We start from the raw sequence: 16376 nt of genomic DNA on the forward strand, positions 1-16376 counted from the left end.
CGGGAATTGTCGTTTTGCATCAATAGCAACACTAATGCCAGTAGCCATTGCGGGCAAGACCGGATCTTGTCGCCTATAATGGTTGATTACACAAAGCCCGAGAAACTCTGCCTACCTGGGTTACCGGCCATCTTGAGCTATTAATAATCTCTTCTTACCATTTTCCTAGTAGCCACTGCTGTGCTACTTAGCTCTCGCTTGATTGAAAATGGTGGAGGCTTCGCAAATGCCACGACTGTCATTTTTATTCCTTTGTTCCGATGTGCATTGAAGTTTGTTTGGAAGGCATGTCCCGCAAGTTTATTACCAAATCATTGCGGTACAACACCTTAATTATGCAAATCAGCTTCGTCAAAATTGCTAAATTTGCGCTTCAAAGTCTTGTAATCGTTGCGCTGGATGTTGTGAGATATATCACTTGTCCGGATGCCTAGAATTAAACATCGGAGCGGAGATAGTTTCGCAAGTATGCATACAACATAAGCTGCTTGGTGTGACCTACTCTTGGGCGAAGTCTCACGAAGTTTCCCAATACCAGCCGCAAACCCACCGACAAGCGCATAAAAGGCATGAGTCAATGTGAGTCTCTCATCGGGAAGCTCTGCCAAAGCCTGTGAACCTCCGCTCGAGCCTCCATGTATTAGCTATAAGCAAAAAGAGCCCCAATCTCTGGCGCGAGAAGCATAAGCCTCATCCATTTATTTTTCTTCAACTACTCCTTGACAATCAACCATTCAAGCCGATACAAAATGCCTCATCTCTTGGGCATCTTCCAGCCTGCCCTATTCTCCTCAAAGCTCGAGATATTCAAATGCAAGCATTTGTATGTACAGACGAGCAAGACGGACGCACAGCTCCAGACAATATCCATGGTACTTCATCCATCGGGCGACGATTTCCAGCAGATATGCTCGCTAGGAGTGTTCAGTCGCAGTGCTATTTATCATTGTACTGAGAGGTTGTGCCATTGCTATGTTGAGACATAGAAATATGGCATTGAGGATGATGGTCAATTTGAGGTCATGGTCAGGGACGAGAGATAGATATGTGAGAGGGCCATCTGGAGAGTGTACATATTATATTTGGAGGTTGCAACGCTGCCTGGGTATATTGGCTGCATTAGGTGGTCAGTCTTGTGGAGTTTGCGAGCTGAGCTTAGAGGGCCAAGCTGCAGCAAAGGTTTTCTGGACGTAGGAGTCGATGCGTGGCAGGGGCCGAACCATAAGCGTGGATACCAAAGCGCTGGAAAGACTTTAATTTGTCAAGTTCTTTGATGAAAAGATAGATCACAGCTAGACCAGGAACATACACATTTTGTTCCAACATGTATGATATTTCATATGCTGACATGTCAAAGTTCGGCCCAGAATGCCATATCATCTCCAAGCTCGCTTCATCATTCGTAAAATTCCATATTTTGAACGCCTTTCAATGTGCCTTAATCAGGCTGGACAATGCCCAGTCCAAGGAGAGTCAATGTAGCAATGTTCATGAATGCAATAATGACCCAGATGATCCCTCCAGCAATAGCAGTAGGCCAGTTGTTAGCCATGCTGACCTTCGGCGTCTCAGGCCTAACTCTCTCAACATCGCCTTCGCCTATCGTCTCAAAGGTCTCTGCACTAGCTCCACTCTCCGTCTCAACCATCATATACTTATTGAAATTGGTGTACCAGATGAGTGGGAATGTCAGGAAGATCAGTGCGACTGACAGCACAACATTTGCCCCATTCAAAGCGGCTGCTACACCATCTCGCCCAAGTACAGCTGCGATGATGATACCAGGTATGAGAGCGACAACTCGAGTTATGAGACGTCGGTAAAAGGGTCGGATAGTCCAGTTGAAAGCTCCCTCGAAGACCATCTGACCCGCCATTGTAGCTACAATTCCTGCGCTGATACCAGAGAACAACAAGGACAATGCGAAGATAGTACCGGCAGCTTTAGAAATGGTCTCTTGGAACAGATCATACATACCCCATAGATCTGCTTCCCCTGCTTCCTCGGTTAAAGATGCAGCGGCGATGATGAGTATCGACGAGTTGACAAAGACCGAGATTATGAAGAGGGTAATAATGAGTTCGGCAATGGAGTAGTTCATACAGGCTTTGATGGCTGAAAGAGATGGTTTATAGAGCTTGAGAGCCGTAGGTCTGGAGCTGTTGAAAGCTTCTTTGTATGTGTCGTTTCTGACGTCAAACTGGCGAAGGCGGGGTTGAGCGAGCCCAGTTCCCAAGTAAATTGTGTGAGGCATGAGAGTACCTCCAAGAATGGCACACGATTGGTAAAGTCTGATTGACATTAGCTTTTTGAACGAATAATGGGTCACAAGGACGACACTGACCCTTCTCCTTGGAAAACTGCCTTGGACGGCAAGAATCCCTTGAAAACATGTCCAACCGGGGTATCTGTGATGTACGAGAGTTCGATACAGAAACAGATGAAGATTGCAATCACAAAAGTCCCAACGAAGAGTTCAAAGAGTCGGAGGCCTCTCATTGATCCGTCAGGTCGGTAAAAGTAGAGGATGAAAAGGGTGTCCACAATCGATAGAGCACAACCAGCCGTCAATGGGATTTTCGGGACGAGAATGTTGATGGCAATGGCAGTTCCAATGACTTGTCCAATATCAGTGGCGATGATTGATGCTTCCGCAATAAACCATAGCCCAATATTGAGCCATTTTGGGAGGTGAGCCTTGTTCATCTGCGCCAGATCCATTCCTGTGACTGAGCCAAGCTTGACTGACAGAGACTATAACTACTAATCAGTACATGGAAATCCATCATAGTGAGAGCCAGTACCTGGAGGAAAATTGCGATCAAGTTCGAAATCAACACCATGAACAGAAGCTTGAATTTGAATTGAACACCGGAAGAGATGGATGTCTGGAAATTGTCGGGATCAATGTATGCGACACTGATGATTCCCGCAGGACCAACAAACTTGCCAAATTTCACAAGAACAGCAGCATACTTGCGGACGCTCTGCTTGGAAAAGGCATCCCGGAATGCGTGCAGGTAGTCTCCGGCGTGAGGACGTTGCCGGCTCGTCTCTTGAAGCTCAACAGCAACACTGGGGAATCCCGTCTTCTCGTCACACATGGCTTTAGGGTCCTCCTTCACAGCGTCCGAAGGAACTTCTGAATTGACGACATGCTCAACTCTGTCATGACTTGAAGTCATTTTGTTGTGGAGGAGAGAGCCGTAGGGGATGGTCGAAACAATGTGGCAGCTGCGACTGGGAGAGCAGAGAGGAGCTGCTACTTGGGGACATCAACACTTCATATCGCCCTGTCCAAGGCGAAAAGAGCTGCCTGCAACAAGGGTTTCAAACCAAAGCTCGGCGAGACAAAAGATTAGATAGTAGAAGCAACGTGATGGGGATTCAGGCCACTCATATCGTATATCTAGTGCCGCCCATGCATGAGACCCCTACCATGGGATTTTTGCAATACCCAACCGCGAGATATTGCTTTTCGATAGACCGCCCTAGACCGGCACCAGCCATGGTCTACGCCAACGGCACAGAACTCGACGGGACACTAGTCTGCATGGAGGGGAAATAATGCACGCAGTTGCACGAAAAGACTAGGAGACTGGAGGAATTATTGCGACGCACAGCAGCACGAGAATAATAATCAGGGGCCAAGAGTGATCGGGGAGCTCAGAGCCTTGAGCCTTGAGCCTTGAGCCTTGAGCCTTTCTCGGTTCCAGCATTTCTTCTTCCACAAAGGTTGAAGTGGCTTGCCGGCGCTCAAGCTGGAAATGGCCAGGGCCAGGGCCAGGGCCAGGAACATGCCCTTTCAGGACGGCCTAGCGACGCCACATGGAGTCGACGGGGAGCTGCCAGCTGGCCTGTCCGAATAAATCAAAGAGGGCTGCGAAGCCATGTTTGCTGTGGATGTGGATGTGGATGTGGATGTGGATGTGGATGTGGATGTGGAACGGCAGCTGAGCTATCATCTTCCTCGTCTGGTTCCGGCAGGACAGCCTGTGAGATATCCGACGCAGAAGTCTCAAAACGTAGAAGAATAAAAACTTCTCAAAAGTGCAAGCCCAGTTCGTTGGGGCCAGGGTTTACGGTCAACAGGAAATCGAAGTAAGGAGGCGGACTTTCTAAAATATCCATCTAGCCCATAAGATCGTAAATCTAAGGTAAGAGGAAGAGGAGTACAGCACAGTACCTAAGGTGGTCCAGGCTTGTTCGAGCAAGGTACAGGTAGGGAGGGAGATGGAGATATAATAAAGCAAGGCTTCCTGCTTCCCGCTTGCCGAGTGAGCTAAAAACGGGCAAGAGGCCAGAGGCCAGAGGCAAGCTTATGCTTATTTCATCTATCTGCGCACGCTATCAATTTGCCTTCCACCTTGAACGCGCAGACACGCTTCGACGAATTGATGAAAGTCGCGTCCAAGAGCGGCAGAGTATCCTTGGAGCTACAGGAGTGTCCAATATCGATATTCCTTGGATTTCTGTTATCGCTACAAGAAGGCTGCGGCTGAAGGGATAAGAAGAAAATCCCACCTGTTCTGTACGGGCGATAGCTGGCCCGCCAATCTGGTCACCCGCGTTCCCTAGGCAATTCTCCTCAGTTCTCATCTTCTGCGAAGCCGCATTATATCGTATTTCACAGCTCGTCAGTTTCCTTCCTTTTGTCTCTCTTGTGGTGGTGACCTATTCCAGGTCAATGTCTCAAGGTCAATAAAGTACCACGCTTGTGTTGTACTATGGAGTATTGTTCCTGACCCGTACACCCACCACCCCTATTTGCCACTTGCCAGCTGGAGGGGGCTTTTAATACAACCTTAACCCCTCCTCCCGACCCAACCCTCATCGGTCCATCGACAACACTCGTTCACGATGGTCAGTTCCGACAATGTTGCGTTCAACATCGCGGCCTTCATCGGCGGGCTGTTCGTTCTTGAGTTTGGCGCAGACAAGTTCATCGATCATACAGCCAAGATAGCCTCGCGCACGGGAATACCACCGACTCTGGTTGCTCTCTTGACAGCTGGAGCAGAATGGGAAGAGGTATGACCACATCAATCTGACAAAACCTGTGATCAAGTTGTTGACTCCTCCTCAGCTGGTTGTGGTTGTCGCAGCTATCTCCCAGAAGCAATCGCCTCTCGCCTTGGGTAATATACTCGGAAGCAGCATCTCGAATATATTAGGCGCCTTCTCCCTGGGCTTAATATTCTCTCCATCTGCGATAACTTTCGATCGCTCCGCGAAGATCTACACGGGGGTCCTGCTTGGCTTGACGACATTCTTCACAATATTCATTCTCTTCTTCGAATCTCTTGGTAGAATTGGGGGTGGATTACTGCTTGTTACATTCGTGCTATACTTCATATCTATCGCATGGGCAATTTATAAAGGCATTGTGTCACCACCAGTGGATTCGGACAGCGACTCGGACAGCGACTCGTCTGATTCGGACTCGGAATCAGACTCAGATGATGAGAATGGCTCCATACCATTGAAAACCAAGCCAGCCCACAAGCACACACATTTCCACGTCCGCAGCAATTCCAACTCAAGCAGCACAACGACATTACACGATCTCGAAAGCGGACAGCACACAGGCGTTCCACCATCGCCCGCAAATCCACAAGATCACCATGAAGGGCTACACAAGGACATCTTTGACGACGTCAACCTCTCACCCTTGCAGACCGTCAAGCGCGGAGGCCACAGCACGCTTCACCACCTCACGCACCTCATAATAGGCTTCCTGGCTCTTTCTCTAAGCGGCTATATCCTCTCGCATAGCGTTACTACCCTCTCGGCCGAGTTCTCGCTCTCCTCGACTCTCCTCGGAATAACGCTCCTTTCCTTTGCGACCACCCTTCCAGAGAAGGTCGTCTCAATATTCTCCGCCAAACGTGGCGAATCGGGAATAGTAGTGGCTAATACCGCTGGTTCGAACATTTTCCTTGTCACGCTCTGTGCAGGTGTTTTATATCTTACGGGCGACATAGCCAGCCCAAAGGGCAGCGTGACGCTCTTCGAGATAGGGTGCATGTGGGCAAGTAGTGCGGTACTGTTTGGTATCGTAATGTTTGGTGGTAGGAGGTGGATGGGATGGGCTTTATTCGCTGCATATATTGGGTTCATCGTGTGCGAGTTTACCATGGACCGGGGTATTGACACTTGATGTTCAATGAGACTGGAGATATAGACATAAGTAGACATAATGAATGCACACGCATGCCACCTATCATGTCCATGTCGTGTCCGAATTCTGCACCTCCAGTAAGGAGTCGTTTATTCTGTTTCGCTCGTAATACCTAGCCCGCTGGCTATCTACTTCTGGCTACCAGAGTCTAATGTAGATTTGCCGAGTGGGAGTATTGCTCTATGAAGCAAGCCTCTGCATCAGGGACCACGAAATATTTCTTGTTGGCTGATTCCCATCTCTTTAATTTCCATCTTAGACTCGTTCCTTGCGCAGGCAGGACAGCAACAATTTTATCATTCAGCAAGAGAAATTCAGATGAGATCAAGTGCCAAGAACAATATTGATTGTTATGATAATATTGAGGTTAAGCGAAGCACAATACAATTTAGTCCCTGCAATCCATCCCATCATGTACCTTGTAATCCAAACGTACCATGCCGAAGTCATTTAGTCTGTCATTGTCAATGCAACAGCATTCTGTCCCTTTAGGGGGCAGGCGTGATGTTCTGGTACTTCTCTGGTCGTTGAACAGCGCCGAATCGTTTGTTTCCTTGGTCGAAGATCTGGACCTGTTAAGCGAAGCTAAGAAAGACAAGGAAGAGGTCTAAAACTTACTGCGTAGATACCCTTCAAGACAGTGTCACCGAGAATATCAAAGTCCATGTCACCTCTGCTCTGAATACCACCGTACACTGTACCGTTACCAGCATCTGCAAATCCAAGATCTTCCTTTTGGACGATAAATTGCTTGTCGCCAATGGCAATCGAAACATCAGGAAGTTGATCGATTGTGGTAGTGGATGGGTATACCCACCCCTGGTTTTGCTGATCATATTTTGCGCCTTCAATAGCACCATAGACCGCCTCACATACAGCGTCAGAGACAAGAGCAAGAGTAGTTCCGGTGTCCATGATCGCCGTGTTCCCGCTTTGGGAAATAGTTTTGCCATTCACAATTGTAGAAGCAGACTCGATTGTCCAGAAGCCTTGCGAGCTGTCAACAGGAGCGTACGAAATCTCTTGCCCAGAAGCAGTAACAGTAGCTTTGTCGATATAACCAAAGGTATAGAAACCTTGTCCCTTATCGGGCTCATTTGCATCACGCCATGAGCCAAGCTTTGCAGTGAAGAGCTCAGCAGATTCGGGGATATCTTGTTGGGCGATCACTTCATACAAATCAGCATCATGTTCACAATCACAAATGGAGTGGCAAGATTATCCTAAACAATCGTTGGGTATACATACTGTTCTCAACAGGGGTCTTGACAGCCTTCGGTTTTACGGTATTCTTCTCATGACGTTAGCCCTGGAAACCACTAAACCTGGAGGCATCTGTCTCCAGACAGGTTTACACCTAAGATCCTAAATCATAGATGTATGAAGGTGAGGAAGGTTACATACGATCGCACCAAACGCAAGACCTAGGAGTCCATCGCCAACGCCCGAAGCGAATTGAGCAGAAATCTTCTTGGCGAGCTCAATGGATTGTCCCTTGACCTCCAAACCACCGAGAATGATATTGTCTGTACCGACTGTTCCAGAAGCGGAGGAGCTATCGCCGTAGGAGATTTTCCAGCTGGATCCAGAAGTAGGCTTGAAGGTGGATGATTTTGTGTTATCAAAGATAACATGACCAGCCTTCTTGCCAGCAGTCTGGGTAGTTGCTGGCAGTTGGGTAGACCAAACCTGTGGAAACATTAGCCTATGCTAGTTTTTGGAAGCCAGGATCCAGGATCCACAACGGTACTTACCCACAGATCTGCAGAACCTGTGTCAAAGTCAAGCATAAGAGTCTGAGCTGGGCTACCGATCTTGACTGGGCAGAGGTAGAGAGCATCGTTCTGCTGGTCGTCTGCCGGGACCTCGCCAGTCTGAGTGGAAGAGGGATCGGGCTTCTTTGCCAAGGTACGAGGAGTTGCAGACTTCCCGAGTATGCTGAGAAGTCCTTGGTGACCGGATTCGGAAGCCTTGTTCAGCTGAACAAATGGTCCTGGCTGGGTTGGTTGGAAACCCCATTTTTGTAGGAGGTAGACATAAGATTTAAGACCATTCTTCTGGTATTGCTTGTTGGTAACGATCTTGATCTTCTGCAAGCCTTGGAGGGTAGACATAGTGGGTGGGTGGTATGAAATATGACTGTCTTGTTTGTTTTGAGGAGCTTTGAATATCAATGAAGTAGGTCGTCGGGAGTGATGATGCCGTGAGTGATGAGTAGTAGAGAAGAGAAGACAGAAGAATGAGAGGGCCAACTACCTACTTAAGTATCTTGCCCTGCGTTAGCTCTGGTAAGAGCATGTCTGGCTGGAGAGCACACAAGGAAGGAGGTGCACACAACAGCCTCGAGACTTGCTCTTGCCAGACAAAGCTTGATCGTTGCTCAAACACAAGCGGAAGGGCGACGACGGCGTCATAGTAGTATCCTTGTACAAGAGTAGCTTAAAAGCTTGTGTGTTCAGCTGGCAGCACCTATCTCCATGCATAGCTAGGTTCGGACGGGAGGTGCCTCGCGGGACACATCGCTCTCCCCGGCGCTTGACTTGTTCTGTTGTCACTGGCTACCCCCAAAGAAATGCTGGGGATATCAAGCTTTTGCGCCACGATTCGATGACACAAGGGCCACATGGTGAATAGTAAAGTGCATGTGTTTCTCGATGAGCAACAGCGCTAGGATGTGAGACAGAAACCTGAATGCTACTCAAAGACGGCCGGAAAGAAGCAAATATACAAGGGGGGTGAGGGCATAGAGTGGATTTGTGAGACAGAGGCTATATCTACAGTACTGCACTTCGTGTGGCAACTGATAAAGGTGCAGAAACTTGTGCTGGGATAGAGATTGGTAGGAACGTATTCGGTCTCCACGTGCTCCAGTAACCTCGTCCAATATCACACATCGTACTCGCATGGACTTTGAGTTCTCACAGGCACAAGGGCTGCCTCCTCTGTCAGATGTCTTCATGCATGGTCTCTCGAAATCGACGTCATCTTAAGGTGGTTGCGGGTGGCTGTCCTGATCAGCCGGCATGCGCACATCACCGTCCCAGATCCAGCGCCCCCTGTCTCAGAGGGGGAGGACTCGTAAGCTTTTCCAAGCTTCTCGCCTATGCAAGGAAAGCTTCTCTTAGCAGTACAAGTACAGTAACTGGAAACAGAACGCATTGAAACAGAACGTGGATCAATCAGATGGCTCAGGAGGTTGTCAGGGTTCAGCATCACCGGGCAAGTGCCCCGCAGGAGCCGGCAGGGCGGGGGCTGTTAGTCTCGACTTCCAAGATTTGAGCTAGCCAAAGAACAAAACAGGACTTTAGCATATTCTGGTTCGAGATCTTATTGCCTCCTACAGTAAGATGCCGCCCGGCGGCGGCCTTGCGCAAATAGCATCTGCTGGTCTCGTCGCAAGAACAAGCTTTCCAAGACTTTCCCCATCAGCCCCCTCCTTAGTCGACGTTGTCTCCCTGGACTATTGCAGATGGTGTTCTACTTGACTGGACCGACATTTCCACTGGTCCTAATCCACACAACCGTCCACAGAAATTTGAGGTCCAAGGTATAAGTGGTGGTTTCTACAGTAGTAAGTTACAGACTGGCCTGTGAATTTGGTAACAAAGCCCACACGTGAACGGTCTCCAGGGGTCGTGTATACTTTACGTCAACCTTTTCTACAGATGCCCTGTCTGGAATATGTCTCGTCATGTGGTAGATCTGATTGATAAGATAATTCTTTGTAGGAACAGCTATTGTAATGTCGTTTGTGGGGTTCCGACATGTCCAGACTGAACAAATCTCAAAGCTCCAAGAACTGATATTCAAGAACCAACCACGATCCTTGAAAATAACAGTACTTATCGGCTGTCTCTAAGCTTTCTTGAGCTTTTGCTAGTTTCTGTACATGGTACTGCAACCCGGCTACTTCTTCAGATTGAGCAATTCTGTAACATACACTGAGCCTGGAAAACGCGAAAGGTTTGTACTACCGATGAGAAAGAAAACATGTTCTTGAGAATATCGGACCAATCTCAGATTTGCTAGGTAGTGTGCTTCAAGACAAGCAAAACAAAAAAAAACGTAGAAATCGCTAGCAATGTGTACTGCGATCTGTGACTATGTGTAACTGAGGTATATGTGAATTAAAGTCAGAACTCTCCAGACTGGTACATAATGATTTTGGTCCTATCTAGGCACATGCATTGTTCTACTGTTACTCATGATTGTTACACCGGCTTTGGATAGTGCATTCAACACTCTGTGTCACGTTACACCTTACTTGAAGCTATGGCAATGAGCTACTTGTGCTTTCATTCAACAGCATTAAACGCAATGAGAATTGAGTAAATTGTAGTAGGTATTAATGAACTGCTCTCAAAGTATGCTTGTGTACTTCGAAGTCTCTTCGGTGTGGCAAGTCTCCTGGAGCCTTGGCGACATTTCGAGCTTCCTGGTCACATCGAGAAGAAATCTTCCATAATCTTCTCCTAACGTTACCTATCGAATGTTCATTTGTGTCAAAGCATACCTCTAGTAACGGAATGCATTGTCTCCTTGGGTTATATGTGAAGTCTAGCAGAAATTTTGTTTACTTACTAGCATGTACTTAGCCGAGCGAACCTTAAAATGATACCTAGCTAGGAGGGGGTATGCAAACAATGCGGTGTCGTTTCTGCTCCTCTTACAGTTACACGCAAGTGAACATTTACAATTCAATAATTCTTTCTATACGATAAAGATCACAGGAAAATTCCATAACAATGGCAGCTCCATATGAACCCTACAAGCCCGCTTGCCCACCTCATCCCTAGCCCTGTATCTCCTCAGGCATTACGTTCCCAAAGGCATGTGCACAACACATCGGCAACATATTCCGCTCTTCAAAATTTACATCATCGTTTTACTGTCAATCAGCAAGACAGATACTTGGACTCGCTTGCAACAAGTACTTGAAAAGGAGATCCTAGTGTGAGCCAAGGCATCAAGCCTCGTGCCCGGTGGGATGATGTTGTGGATCTCGTGAAAGATGTCGGGGAGAAAAGCGCTGATTTATTGGTCACGCTTGGCGCAAGATTTCTGATCAATTGAACTAACATGATTACTTTTGTATGTCCCAGCTATCTTTTAATACTTCCGGCAATGAACGCAGTGGTGGTGCTGGTCTCAACTTCGGCAGGCACTTGCCAACAACATTGTCTGACCTGTCCAAAATAACGGTAGAATCCGAACCTCAAAATCCAAGGCCATACCTTATCCCAGTAATTGATATCCCACACCACTCTTGGGAGGAAGTACCTCGCTCTAGCAGGAGGAATTGACACACGCACTCACCACAAAGTCCGCTTCACGCACCTGTCCATGCTAGCCCACCTCATGATACTAGATCCAGCTCAGTATCCGACTGCAGAAAGCATCTGGCTATCCACTGCTATCAGAGCCGTGGATCTTTAGGTTGAATGAATCTGCTCGCTATACAATAAAGCTGGGATTGAGCTAGACCAAGTGTTGTCAGCAGGGTTGACAGTTGCTTCCTCCTAGTCTGTTGCTGACGGAGAGAAATTGGGAAGATGTGAAAGCAGTGTTGGATTCGATCTTAGGTGTCGTCGAGAGCATGAAGGGTGTTACCTCAGGGTTACCTATGGGAGGAAGTCATGGCAGTGGCCATCAACTTGGGTCGTTAGGTGTTGGACATGGAGAGACGAGGTGTATCATGTTGCCTGCTGTGTTGAATTATAACTTCTATCACGGAGATGACAAGGCTTTAAAACAGCAGCACAAAGTTTTGGATTATTTCTTTAGGACCAAGACATGATTGTAGATGTGTTAAGAGCGCAAGGTTTGAAGGAGAGCGCTGATGCAGGAGACGTTTTTGGTGCTTTCATTACGGAACTTGGAATTCTCAGGGCGCTGAAGAATGTAGGGGTTGCAGGGGAGAAATTTGATGTTCTGGTGGTCAATCACCTGGAAGATTCGGGGCTCAAGACGATTCCTGTACCGCTACTGGAAAGGAAGCAGGGGCTGGAAATACTCGGAACAGTCGTGGGCAATGGGAAGAGCCACTTGTGAGCTACTTATCAGTGCTCAATAGAATATACCTGGTGGCTCTTCCTGATATACTTTTTGTAATACAGTAAGTGAATGTATCTGTCTGTTGAACTGTCTCTGACTCCTGATTGGATGGTGGTGTGCTCTGTTCTCCAATTGGGGGAGTGGGTCTTGAACCTCGTTACCCCTGGGGATCAGGCAACTAGACCACGCAAATGATATTAAGAATGCATCCATTTGTTCAAGAATATCATGGAAAAATATGATACCGCGTTGCTCTTACCAAATGGAAAGTTTATTCGACATTATGAACAAACTCATGCTTCCTTCCTCTTCGCTTAGCTCTTTGAGCTCTTATCCGTAGTCGGATATCATGATCATCGAGGTATCGGATGGGGATAGATGAAGCTTGATACTTTGTCATCTTATCCGGGATCAGATACTTAATTTCGGATCGAGCGAGCAGTGACTAGCTTGGTCCTCCATTGGATTCGGAGAGCTTCACGTCCGCCCACGGCAAAGGTAAGTTCGTGAATCATACAGGCGCAACCGAAGGGCAACAGGCAGCCTAACTTAAGTGGCATTTCATTTCCTCGCAATTCTATAAGTATCCATCGATTGCTCTCTACTCAAGATGACGATATTTGAAGCCTAGAGGAAACCCTTCCATCCTCGTGCCCACCCAAACACCAATCCTCTTCATCGATTATGGGACAGCATCCCAATTGCCCACCACGGACTATCAAAGCCGCCCTTCTCAAGTTTTGAAAACAAACATCATAATCCACGCCCAAGGGCATCGTCCAGTTCTCAGGCACAATGCCTAGCCTTGCCGAACTCGACTCGGCTGCCCATGTTGTCGCACAGGGCTCGGAAGCCACAGCTCTAGGCAACACCCCCTTCGCGTGAGTCACTTGCAAGAGATTCATTTCCCTGCCTCTCCACACTCCTCAAAATACAATACTAACATCCAAATTAAGCTCCGAAACCAGGAACACCAAGCCAGATCCTCGGTCCTTGCAAAGCCTTACCCCAAAATTGAAAGCCCTGTTTCACTCCCTGCCCGACGAAATCCACCTTAACATCCTCGCACAGCTCTGGCGAGACCCAGTTTCTCAGATCTGCTTCGGGCTCACAGCTCGCCGCTTTTATGCACTCTTTCACGACGTGCTAGACAAAGGCTTGCTGTACGATGGCGCTGGTAAGGTGTATGAGATTAAGCGATACCCGTTCGATCTCCGTATGCGAGCTGCAATTGATGAGAGTCATGTGCTCTATGGTTGGTACGAGTATGGATATATGCTAGGAGCTACCTGTGTCGAGTGGCAGAGATCGCTTGGTGAGTTATTGTGGGACGAGGAATGGCTTTGGACTGGGCTGAGGTGCTGTTTTGAGTGCATGAAGTATAAACCTGAAGAGGCATTTGGTGGATTTGAGCTTGAGAAGAAACTCGAGAAGGAGGATTCGATGGCTTGGAGGATGTCCCAGGAGAGGGAGGCGAGCTCGTACCGTAAGTGTTGTAGGAGGTGTAGAGCAAAGAGTTTGCTGGTTAACCTTGGGGGACGAGAGGAGGTTGTCGAGGTCCAAGGTAATGCATTTGAGGAGAGGGCCAGCCTGGGATTGATCAGATGTGGTGAGGAGAGAAGATCGAGAGAACTGTGGACGAAGATGAACTGCTACTATTATGAGGATGGGGATATTTTGGAGACGTGGGATGAGGTATTTGCCAAGATGGGTCTTTGAGTGGTTGGTTGGAGACTTCGTTGATAGGAATGGTCGTATTTGGCCACTTGGAGTGCGCAGAGGGTATGCTCAGACTGGCCCTTTTTGGGCAGACTTCTGTCTTGGTGAGCGAATATTTGGGCGTCTGTAGAGCGAAAGAGTTTAGTTTGGGCGGGATACAATATAACTCCATCATTTCAATAGTGTTCGCGGAAATGCCAGGATAGCAACCTGGACTGATGCATCTGACTTGTCTTAGAAGAGTCAGACGGTAGCCTGATAAAAATCACCAAAATCTAATGTAGAGGCAACTGTGTAGGCTTTGGGAAGTCACTCAGAGACTCAATGACATTATATTGTAGCAAAAAGAAACTCTTGGGCGCTTTCCACCACTTTGCGGAAATGCACAAGTCATATTCGAGAGACATTATTGGATGCAGCAGCTTTGATCAACAGCATTTAATACTAGAAAGCGCTACAAATGGGCACATTCAACAACGTAAAGTAAAGGACAAGACCAGAAAAAATAATGAACGCAAATTATTGTTGAGTTTTCGTTGGTCTCATAGTATCTCTATCGTCTTCGTAGTCTGTGGAATGACGCACCGTAAGTTTGGTACTTCAAGTGTTCTCATAGACCGCATCGTAAAATTCTCAAATCCCGGAAACTCCAGCCATTTCCATATCGATTCATAATCCTTCGAGAGACCGGTCCACGAAAGCAAATATGTTCGAAAACGCCTCCCTATCCATGCCAGTCGATCGCAAGACTGTAGAAGACACACCTGTCACCATTCATCCACAGCGATGTCGCAAAAACAACCGGAAAAACGAAAATACCGAAAAGGATTCCAGAAAACGCCACCGCTAATTTGGAAGAAACGAAAAGTTCTGTAATTTACATGCGACGTAGCCGTTATTTTATGCATCGGCAGTCATTATCAACCTCTAATGCACGTCGCTCCGGGTCCGGTTCTTCGCTAATGCCGCAAGATCTATCCGTGAAAGTCTATCGCGTTCGAGGGCCCAATTTCAATGCGCGCTAAAATCAACCGTTCAAAAAATCATCAAGGCTCCGATATTGCATGCTGTAAAAGCTCGCTGATGTCAATTCAGTGGGGAAGGCTGAATGAAGCATCGTCTTGGTGAACGGAGGTGGTTCTCAGAGGGTGGCGACCACATCGATGCGGCTTGCTGGGCTTGCCTCGATAGCATGATTGATGGGTAGCGTTATCCTTGGCGCGCACGCCGAAGTTTCTCTTCATCGAGCAGTACTCCAGATCCTTGGGCATCCAGGTCTTGATGTGCTCGTGGAGCTCGCACCGGTACATCTTGCATTGCTTGCACTCTTGCTTGCCGACAACCTCCCAGGCAGACTCTAGGGAGTTCGGGCCGACACGGCGAGTGTTCAAAGGGATCTTGGTACCGTGAATTGCTCGGTGAACAACATAGAGGTTTGGTGATGTGAGGCCGAGGCATGTAGAATCAATCAAATCGAGGTAGCTGAAGATCTCAAGCTTGAGCTCGGTGGGCATACCCTCGATGTTGGCGGCGGATTGGCGGACTGGAAGCAGTGAAAGGCGGCGGATCATTTCTGGGGTGACTTCGAACTCCCAATCATCCTCCTCTGGAGATGAGGTTGCATCGGTGTCGGTGCTGGCGAGCGGATCGTAGTCGGCGGCGACGGAGCTTAAATGAGAAGCGGTTGGAGAGACGGTAGGAGCCCAGGTAACGGTGTTGGTTGTGGAGGCAAACCCCGTGACAGCGACTGGTCTCAAGGAAGAACGAGGACTGTAGCCATGTTGACCCAGCTGGTAGAATCTCCTGGAAGTCATAGCAAGTTTCGCGGTGCTGGCGTCGTCCAAGAGACGGACGATACCCCCCAAAATATCCAGTGAAAGTGTTCTAAATATGTCAGTACCAGGCTGATTACAGAAGATGCAGCGGTCAGAGGTCTGGCTTACGAGAGGGACATGATAGGGGATTGCCGGTGTTGTCAAGAGCGCGAAAGGCAGCCGTCAACGTCTCAAATATGTGTAGTTGAACGTGAGGTTCAGGTACCCAGGGTAGAGGGCGGAGTTCTTGTCGAGTGAGATTTATTTCCAATTTGTAGATCTGTGCAGGCGAGAGAGCATATGATGGATGATTCGCGATTGCTTGTTGAGTAGGTGGGTAGGCGGGCAGGTAGAGTCGAGTGTAGGTAGGGCACAACAAGGCACGAGTAATGGAATAGTTTCAGAACTTTCGAAGAACTCAGGTTCCGGTTCAGGTTCAGGGTCGCGTCTTCTTCTTCTAGCTCCCGTAACAGCAGTGCGGTGGGTCACCTCACCCCAGGCGGTGAATGAGCCCACCCACCACCCACCTCACCTCACCTCACCTCACCTCACCTCACCTCGCCTTTCGAATCAAATCAATCGACGCGAGTGCCGTAGGTGATATCCGA

General features: G+C 48.1%; 5 protein-coding genes across 6 annotated transcripts; 2 read left to right on the plus strand and 3 right to left on the minus strand.

Moving 5' to 3' along the window:
* Positions 1 to 371: 371 nt before the first annotated feature.
* On the minus strand, positions 372 to 3693 carry ONS95_003137 (uncharacterized protein). Its single transcript, XM_058496426.1, has 3 exons — positions 2805 to 3693; positions 2345 to 2754; positions 372 to 2291 (listed from the first exon to the last, which is right to left on the minus strand). The coding sequence occupies exons 1-3, from the start codon at positions 3183 to 3185 to the stop codon at positions 1439 to 1441; spliced, it is 1644 nt and encodes a 547-aa protein (XP_058353677.1). The 5' UTR covers positions 3186 to 3693; the 3' UTR covers positions 372 to 1438.
* ONS95_003138 (uncharacterized protein) lies at positions 3681 to 6242 on the plus strand. The gene is made up of 2 exons (XM_058496427.1): positions 3681 to 5031; positions 5087 to 6242. Exons 1-2 carry the CDS (start codon positions 4861 to 4863, stop codon positions 6158 to 6160), a joined length of 1245 nt encoding a protein of 414 aa, XP_058353678.1. The 5' UTR covers positions 3681 to 4860; the 3' UTR covers positions 6161 to 6242.
* Positions 6243 to 6513: 271 nt separating this feature from the next.
* On the minus strand, positions 6514 to 9338 carry ONS95_003139 (uncharacterized protein). Of its 2 annotated transcripts, XM_058496429.1 has the most exons (6): positions 8442 to 9338; positions 7936 to 8238; positions 7586 to 7870; positions 7430 to 7472; positions 6800 to 7350; positions 6514 to 6747 (listed from the first exon to the last, which is right to left on the minus strand). In XM_058496429.1, the coding sequence occupies exons 2-6, from the start codon at positions 7969 to 7971 to the stop codon at positions 6670 to 6672; spliced, it is 993 nt and encodes a 330-aa protein (XP_058353680.1). In that variant the 5' UTR covers positions 7972 to 8238; positions 8442 to 9338; the 3' UTR covers positions 6514 to 6669. The 2 variants fall into 2 exon arrangements, with proteins under 2 accessions (XP_058353680.1, XP_058353679.1); XM_058496428.1 differs by having other exon boundaries at positions 7936 to 9338.
* Positions 9339 to 12543: 3205 nt separating this feature from the next.
* On the plus strand, positions 12544 to 14306 carry ONS95_003140 (uncharacterized protein). The gene is made up of 2 exons (XM_058496430.1): positions 12544 to 13116; positions 13192 to 14306. The coding sequence occupies exons 1-2, from the start codon at positions 13031 to 13033 to the stop codon at positions 13952 to 13954; spliced, it is 849 nt and encodes a 282-aa protein (XP_058353681.1). The 5' UTR covers positions 12544 to 13030; the 3' UTR covers positions 13955 to 14306.
* A 739-nt stretch (positions 14307 to 15045) lies between these two features.
* Positions 15046 to 15908, minus strand: ONS95_003141 (uncharacterized protein; the record flags this gene model as incomplete). The annotated part of the gene is made up of 2 exons (XM_058496431.1): positions 15046 to 15838; positions 15898 to 15908. 2 exons carry the CDS (start codon positions 15906 to 15908, stop codon positions 15046 to 15048), a joined length of 804 nt encoding a protein of 267 aa, XP_058353682.1.
* Positions 15909 to 16376: the final 468 nt, after the last annotated feature.

Source organism: Cadophora gregata (genome assembly GCF_030347475.1).
Source record: "Cadophora gregata isolate MNR1 chromosome Unknown scaffold_12, whole genome shotgun sequence".
NCBI classification, from domain to species: domain Eukaryota; kingdom Fungi; phylum Ascomycota; class Leotiomycetes; order Helotiales; family Ploettnerulaceae; genus Cadophora; species Cadophora gregata.